The 8,919-nt window shown below is 53.8% G+C and overlaps 1 protein-coding gene across 1 annotated transcript; it reads left to right on the top strand.

The window, feature by feature from the left end:
- The first annotated feature begins 2,021 nt into the window (after positions 1 to 2,021).
- SPPL2C (signal peptide peptidase like 2C) lies at positions 2,022 to 4,076 on the top strand. The gene has a single exon (XM_016203940.2). The coding sequence runs from the start codon at positions 2,022 to 2,024 to the stop codon at positions 4,074 to 4,076; it is 2,055 nt and encodes a 684-aa protein (XP_016059426.2).
- The last annotated feature ends 4,843 nt before the right edge of the window (positions 4,077 to 8,919 follow it).

Below are 8,919 nucleotides of genomic sequence, written 5' to 3' on the forward strand. Positions count from 1 at the left end.
GTTCCGGAACTTTAAGATCAAGGTGCCACTGGATTCAGTTCCCGGTGAGGGCTCGCTCTCTGGTTTGCAGATGGCCACCTTCTTGCTGTGTCCTCACAGGATGGAGAGTAAGATGATCTCTCTCTCGTGTCTTCTTATAAGGGCACCAGTCCCACTCATGACATAATTACCCCCCAAAGGCCTCACCTCCAAGTACCATCACACTGGGGATTGGAGGTTAAATATATGAATTGGGATGGAAGACACACAAACACTTAGTTCATAGCAGACTTTTAGCCTCAAGACTGAGAGAGAATAAACTCCTATGTTAAGACACTCAGTTTGCGATTTGTTAAAGCAACCGCAAGGAACCAACACAATGCATAAAGTCTGTAGGTAACTTTTTAAAGATTCCCCTGTTGAATCCAGTTTTTCAATAGCCCCATCTCCCACCCAGTCCCACTCATCTGGGATGAGCAGGCCAACCATGCAGCCCCAAGCACAGCCGGGTTAGTCATAGACTCCACTGCCCGATAGCCTGGGTTCTAATCTCATCTCTACCACTGATGTGGCATCCTGGAAAAGTTTGGTCACTGTCCTGTGCCTTGGTCCCTTCTACTATAGAACAGGGTCACTCATTCACGCATCCCACACATTTCCTAATTGTCACTTTTTATGCCAGAATCCAAGAGCAGCAGGTGAGAATAGATAAGGTTCCTGTCCTCGTGGAGCTCAACCAGAAGACAGAAAATAAACAAGAAAACACATAAACAAGCAAAAACCTAGGACTGAGATAAGAAAGTACATCCTGAGTTGTTGTGATCATGACATGCTAAGAAGCAGGCTGTTTTCTCCTCACCACGGAGATAGAGATATCACTGGAGTTAAGGCCTGAAGGACAAGAATAAGCAGCAGGTGAGGCTCTGGGGCAGAGATCAGGGATGCAGAGCCCGGAGCCCTCCAGCAGCCAGGAGCTAGGCAGGCCCCAGGCAGTTCCCTGGATAGGGCAAAGCCTAAGGGACCTGTCCAGTGTGAGAGCTAGGTCTGGGGATGGAGATTGGGGCTGGGGCCCACTGGGTGGGCTTCTCTGAACCTCAGGTTTACCCACCCATGACATGGGGTGTTCAGGTGAGGTTAAGCTAATATAACAATACCCATAGTAAGCCAATGGCTTAAGAATATAATGCAATGCCATCCCTGGTGAGCGTCCCATACCACTGCTCCACACGGACACCCAGGGACCCAGTTCCTTCCCCTTCCTTCCTCCCCTATCCCTTAGGACAATGTCTTACTCTCCATATCAGTGACCTATACCTGTCCATGATTGGCCTGTGAGAAAGGGAAAGAGATGAACAAGGAGCCTACAGCTTCTGTGCAGGCCTCTGAAGGGCTCACATTATTTCTGCTCAATTCCATTGGGAAGAAATGGCCATGTGGCCATTCCTAACTTCAGGGGAGGCTGGCAATGAAATTTCAGTCACTCACCAATAGAAAGGGGCATGGATTTGAAGGACAGTTCACCGCCTCTAGTAATATCTCCTTGAGGACAAATCAAGTACCTGGCACTTAGTAGGAGCTCAACAAAAATGCACAATATTATGGGGGTCAGGGGTCCCAGGGACCTCAGAAACTCTCTGACCCAATGTCCTCATTTCTTTGCAGCTAAAGAAATAAGTGGAGAGGCGAGGCTCTTACAGGAGGTAAGAGGCTGAAGCTGGCCCTGAATCCTGTCTGGGACCTTCAACCCTATCCTCCCACATCTTATTTCAGATTTCCTGGCTCAGCCCCACCTGGTGCTGGGCAGAGAGCAGGGACCCAAATGACCTCTCTACACAGAGGCAGTATTAGAGGGAGGACCCTGGGAGGGACCCTGTTTTCTGTAGCAGTGCCCTGGACCCTGTGGCACAGCTTTATGACTAGGTAGGTGTGGCCCTGGTTTCTGGGATGGGAGGCCACGCTGCTCTGTGACAGAGGGCCACACCCACCCCCTGGGAGGGGGAGCTGGGCCGCTGGCAGCTGCCAGGTTGGGGTGGCTGAGGAGGATGTCGTGCCTGGGTTTCCTCCTCCTCCTCCTCCTCCTCCTTGTCGCCGGTACAATGGCCCAGGGGGAGTACGGCGTGGTCCACGTGGTGTCACAGAACTGGAGCAAGGACTACTGCGTGCTGGTCAACTCAGATTATGTCACCCTGCCCCGGGACCTGCGCCACGCCCCACTCCTGCCCCTGTACGATGGCACCTCGGCACCCTGGTGCCCTGGCGAGGGCTCCTTCCACCCAGCCCGGCCCAGCTTCCCCAACAGGCGGCCCCTCCACCGGACCACCGCCATGGTCATGAGGGGCAACTGCAGCTTCTACGCTAAGGGCTGGCTGGCTCAGGGCCGAGGAGCCCACGGGCTGCTCATCGTGAGCCGGGTCAGTGGCCAACAGTGTTCAGATACCAACGTAGCATCCCAGGACCCCCTCAAACCCCCGCCTGAACTCACCATCCCAGTGGCCACGATCCGATACACCGACATGCTCGACATCCTCAGCCACACCTGCGGCAGCACCCTGGCCCGGGTGGCCTTGTATGCGCCCCCAGAGCCCATCCTCGACTACAACATGGTGGTCATCTTCATCTTGGCCTTAGGGACGGTGGCTGCGGGGGGCTACTGGGCCGGTGTGACCGAGGCGGGTCGGCTGCAGCGCCGCCGGGCCCGAGGAGGGGGGGGGCCTGGGGGTCAGAATCAGCAGGACGTGGGGGTCACCCAGGGGGGGCAAGAGGAAGAAGATGACACACCCGTGGACTTCACGCCGGCCATGACAGCCGCAGTGGTCGCCATGTCCTGCTCCATCATGCTGCTGCTTTACTTCTTCTACGACAGCTTCGTCTACGTCATGATTGCCATCTTCGGCCTGGGCGCGGGCACCGGCCTCTACGGCTGCATGGCCCCCCTGGCGCAGTACCTGCCCCTGCAGCAATACCGGTGGTCCCTGCCTGGTCACCGGGCCTGTCTGCAGCTGCCTCTGCTGCTGCTGGCTACCCTGTGCGCAGTGGTGACCGGTGTCTGGGTCGCCTACCGCAACGAGGACCGCTGGGCCTGGCTCCTGCAGGATGCTCTGGGCATAGCCTACTGCCTTTTCGTCCTGCAGCGCGTGCGACTGCCCAAACTCAAGAACTGTACCTTTTTCCTGCTGGCCCTGCTGGCCTTTGACGTCTTCTTTGTCTTCATTACACCTCTCTTCACCAGGACCGGAGAGAGCATCATGGTAGAGGTGGCCTCAGGCCCAGCAGATTCCTTGAGCCATGAGAGGCTGCCCATGGTGCTCAAAGTGCCCCAGTTGAGCTTCTCGGCCTTGAGCCTGTGTGATCAGCACTTTACCATCCTCGGCTTCGGTGACATTGTGGTCCCAGGCTTCTTGGTTGCCTACTGTCATCGCTTTGATGTGCAAATGCACTCACGCCAGGTCTACTTCATGGCCTGCACCATGGCCTACGCCGTGGGTCTGCTGGTCACGTTTGCTGCCATGGTCCTCACGCAGATGGGCCAGCCTGCCCTGCTCTACCTCGTGTCCAGCACCCTGCTCACCAGCCTGGCCATGGCGACCTGCCGCAAGGAGCTCACCCTCTTCTGGACTGGCCAGGGCAGAGCCAAGACACCCACCCAGCCCATGGCAGGGCTCTGTGGAACCCATTTGGTTGGCTCTAAGCAGAAGCAGGAGGACACCACAGGTGTCCACACAGCCAGTGAGTCTGAGGGGACCACCAACCACTTGGCAGGGGACTTAGATAGCAATCTCAGGGAGGACACAGCCAAGACTGTCACTATATCTGAGGATGAAGCAACAGCTCTGGTTGGCTACAGTGACAGCTCCGAGGGCTGGAGTGATGCCAACCTGGACCCTGATGAGCTGCCCCATGCCTCCCCCAGGGCCTCAGAGGAGCTGATGCCGCTAATGCCACTGATGCCATCACTCTCAGAGCTGGTCCATGCCAATGCCCACACCCAGGCCCACATCCACGCCCAGGCCCAGGATGCTCACCTGCCCTGGAGGAGGTTCCACAAAAGGAAGGGCTTGAAGATAAAGAAGAGCATGTCAACCCAGGCTTCCCTGTGAACCAGGCCCTGGGACATGTGCCTCCAGAAGGGTTGGCGGAATATCACAAAGCAAAGGTACACAGGGCAAAAAGAAATCAGGGCATTAAAGATATTCCAGATGTACTCAGCAGAGCTTCTGTTTGTTAGGATGAGAAAGCAGCAGCCATGGAATGAGTCCATGCAGGGCCCAGAGGATCCTTAGGATAGGCACAACCCCGAATCATGCAGAGGGGGAAACTGAGGCTCAGAGGGCAAACATGACTTATACACATAAAGTTACTCAGCAAGGTCAAGATTTTCTCACAGGGCTTGCCAGGCAATGACTTCCTCTCTCCCTGCCTCCCCAACACCCACCCCAAGCCAGAGCCCCAGCTCCTCAGCCTGGCAGACAGGCTACATCCTGTCCCTGTAGCCCCACCCCAGCTTCACTGCCCACCTCTTCTTCATGCTCAGGTCCAACTGAACCATTACTGTTCTTTGATCATACCATTCCTCTCCTCTCTTGCATATGCTGTTCCCTCTGGCTGGAATGCCCTTCCCCTTCCAAATTCCCCAACCCATCTCCCGGGCTCACCAAAACATTCCTCACCATCCTTCAAGCATCAGCTCACATCTATCCTTTCTGCTAAACATCCCTGCTCAAGGCTTCCTGTACAGCAGTACCACGCCCAGGTGTTTCTGCACAGACACTGAGTGTGCACCTGCTGCATGCATTACCCTGTGATGGGCACCAAGGGAGGCTGCCATCTAGCTGGGGGATGGGTGGGAAGTAGAAAACAGGCAAGAAACAACCTGAGAATTGTCTTAAAGTGGGGGGTAGAAGGTTTGGAGCTGGAGTGGAGGAATTTAGGAGACCATGAATCTATTTCCCATGCTTCCTTTATTGACTCTGGATAATAGACAAGTTCCTTAACCCTTTGGGTCTCAGTAGTCTCATCTTCAAAATGGGACTTCAATGCGATGTCCACCTGAGGACGAGGGCACAGACAAGATGACCTCTTGAGGACCCCACAGTTTTTTAGGCCATATGGTGTGTTTACATGTTGCTTCAGCAGAGCTAACAAACTCTGGGTTGAGGGGAAGGCTTCCTGGAGGAGGCTATGTTGGAGGTCAGGGAATCACAGTCTATGGGGCAGTGGATGATACAGTAGTTAGGGTTCTAGAGCCAGCTGCCCACCGGAAATTCCTGCTCTACTGCTGACCTATACTGTGTCTTTAAGCAAATGACTTAACCTCTCAGTGCCTCAGTTTCCCAATCTATAAAATGGGATAATAGGACCCACCATAGGATTTTGGTGAGGTTTGAACATACTAGTTTATGTAAGGTGATTGACATGTAGCTGCATGTAGCATAAGCTCTCCAAATGTTAACTCTATTCATATTGTTTCCCTTTGTGAAAGCCTTTCAGAATCAAATCCACCTCCTACAAGGCCTTCAAGTTCTGGCCCCGACTTCCTCCCCTCTTCCCTCCATGCCCCGCATTCCTGCCCCTACCATTATGAGGGAGTGGACAGCAGACCCCACGACACCTGTCTTCACCCACAGGACCCTCTCACGGGCTAGCTCCTCTCCCTGGAGCTTTGCCCTCCTCCCACCCCCAGAATTGGAACTCCAGGCCCAGCTTAAATACCCCCTCCTCAGGGAGGCTTTCTTTGATGATCCTTTCTAAACTAGCCCCAGCCTCAATCACATTACTATACACCTGTTCGCTAGTCTTTTCGTCTCCCCCAGTTGACTGTCAGCTTCATGAAGGCAGAGACCACTCTGTCTTGTTTGGCTGAGTAGTTCCAGGGCCTAGAACAAGGCCTGGTGTGTAGTAGATGCTCAATTTATGTTTGTTGGAGAAATGAATGAATGAATAAAATGAACAAATGAAGGAGGAATTAATCCATCTTGAACCATAGAGGAAGAGAGGACACCTCAAGGTAAGGTCCCCAGGTCACCTTCATGCAACTCTAATGGAACTGGTTGGGCACTATGGGTGGGGAGTTAGGAGGTAGCGGGGATTCAAGTAATGGGCATCTTAAAGAAAGCACCACTTGCTGGTCCCCTTGGTAAATAGTACCTGAAGGCCTGGACAGGACAAGGGCAGTGTGAGGAACCAGGGCCAGGATCCTGACTGAAGGTGTTGACAGTCCCTCCTACTAAAGCCAGAGGCCATCTGGCCTAGACAGAGGGGCCTCTGCAGGCCCTGGCTCATCCCCAGCCAAAGCAGCCTCCCCACTGCTGATTTGCGTCACTGGCCCTGCCAGGGATGGGCTATACCCTCCGCCAGGTCCAAGGGGGAGGGCTAGACAGAGCCAAGCCTCTCCGTACCCCCTAACCCCCCAGACTAGGGGACAAGGGAGCTTTTCTCTCCCAGAAACTTGCAGTCAGGGTGGCTCTGAGGATGCTGGGCTCGAGCTCCCTGCAGCAAGGCAGATGTCTATCACCAAGGAGAGGTTCTCCAGGGGAGGGTCTGGCTCTGTCCACGTCTGAACACCACAGATTTAGAAAAGTATGAGTACAACACTGTCCTCACTACTCTCTATCCATCAGAGGCAAACATTCAGAGAACACTTTATCTATAAAATGGAATAACTTCAGGGGGCTGTGGTCAGTATTCAACCCCCCGGTAAAGAGCTGAGCCTGGGCTCCAGAATTCATGTGGTTCTGTTGCTGCGGCTGCTACTCTGTGATGACTCAGGGTCCCCTGCACCTGCCTTGGCCCCAAAGCCACACTCCTCTTAGCTTTGGGCTCAGCCTCACTTTCCCAGGAACTGGGCCAAATCCAAGTTGTGCCCACTCAGAGGTGCCCAGAGCTGGCAGCCCCCACCTGAATGCCAGAGGATCACAGGGTACTGCACATGTGTATGTATACCCATGTACACCCATGCAGACATGTGCCCACAACCATACTGTATCCATACATGCACATACACGCATGTACCTTCACACCCTGCACAAACACACACACACACGTGCACACACATACACCTGGGCTCTGACATTTTCTGCTGCTCCCTTCATACCCTGCCCTCCCCCTCCAGGCCTGTCCTAGGCCTGTGGGAGTGGGGGTGCTAATGCCTGGACTTCCTACCCCAGAGGGCAGGGTAGCCCTTTTTTGGTGGGGCAGACACTGAGACAACATTCAGACGCCTTTTGAGAAGAATGGCTGGCCAGCAGCCTCCTCCTGGGGCTGTCTCAGTTTTCCAGCCCAAGTTGCTCTTTGGAGAGATGGGGACATGGAGGGCCAGCTAATGATGAAGCAAGACAGCAGTGCCAGGACCTGGCATCTCCCCGCAATGCCTCCTCTCACTGGCAGCCTTTGTTCCCGGCCTGCTGGGCTGGCAGAACAGAGGCAGGCCAGCATCCCAGTCTGATGGCTCCCCCTGTGCTCACCTGCTTCCCCTTCTCTCGTTTTGCACTCTGAACTCGATCTCAGTATCTGCTTCCTGAAGAGCCCAACCTGTGACAGGCGAAACCTAAGATGGGGCCAGGGCAGGAATAGCTCCCCAAGGCCAGGCCCAGGGCTCCAGGTAGCCCAGCCCCAGCTCTGGGGCTGTGCTTTGCTCAGGCTGCCCAGTAATTCTCTTTGTGGCCTTGTTTAATCTCAGCAAGAATCCCATGAGCAGAACAGTCACAAGCCTGTTGTGTGTGTTTTTTGTTAATAAAGAGTTTGGTAGTCTAGATTCCCTGGAGAGTGAGAACCAGCAAGGACCCATGAGTTGCTCTAATCCACAAAAGAAAGTCCAGAGAGGATCAGAACCTGCCCACCGTCACACAGCAATGAGACAGCAGAAACAGAACAACTCTGTTCTTCTGCCTCCCAGCCCAACAGCTGGGTCAACTCCCATCACCAACCACCCTCTATCTCCACACACCCTGGTCTATAAAATATACCTCCCCAGGAAAATTCTGCACCTACCCATTCCTTTGCCTATGCCCCTCAGTAGGTATGGCCCTCCATTCTCACTGAGTAGTTGTGTGTGTTGTTTGATAAGGAAGTTTGTGATTTAGCATTGAGCATCTCCTCAGCTCGCACAGGAAAGACAGCTGGACACTGAGCTACCAAGACCTGTTTTCAACTCCCTGTTCACTTGACACTGGACAGCTAAGGCTACCCCACTGTGCCTCAGTATCCCTGCCTGTAAAATGAGCTGCTAAGACTTCCCTGTGGGTTTATGGTAAGGATCAAATGAGGTGAGGTATGCATATACACAGCTAACACTTGCCAAGTACTAACACCAGGTTAGGTATACATGTTATCTCATGATGTGACGCCCAGACGTGGCATCCCCCCAAATGCTCTTTCGGTTCCTCGGGGGTGAGCTCCCAGAAGCAGATTCATCCACTTCTCTTGTTTCCCCTCCCATGCCCACTGGGACGAGGTGTATGTGTGGGTCCCTGGTGGCTAACTGGTGTCACCACCACCACAGAGTCCGGAAGAGGGGTCCCTCTGCGGTTTGACTGAAACGGGAAGATTTTTTTGCCTGGTTTTTCCTGAAGTTTGAGTGGTCCTGTGCTGCCACCTGCTGGTCAGTACAACAAGAGCAGGCGAGCTCACACCCAGGAGCATCCCATTAGGGAACTTTGGAATAATTACAATCAGGGTGATATCCAAATATAAACTATAAATATAAGTTATAAGTAGTGTGTGTGTGTGTGTGTGTGTGTGTGTGTGTGTGTGTGTCTGTCTGTGTGTGTGTGTGTCTGTGTGTGTGTCTGTGTGTGTGTGTGGTGACCTACCCATCAGCAGAGTTCTGAATCCCTTACTGGCCCCAGGGTTAACTCTTTAGAAGCTGGCTGTGAGGAGGTGAAGGTAGCCTGGAGAAGGGTCTGCTATTTTATGAAATGAAGTAGCCCCAACAGGGCATCACTG

This window comes from Miniopterus natalensis, chromosome 17 (assembly GCF_054644295.1).
Source record: "Miniopterus natalensis isolate mMinNat1 chromosome 17, mMinNat1.hap1, whole genome shotgun sequence".
Taxonomy (NCBI): Eukaryota; Metazoa; Chordata; class Mammalia; order Chiroptera; family Miniopteridae; genus Miniopterus; species Miniopterus natalensis.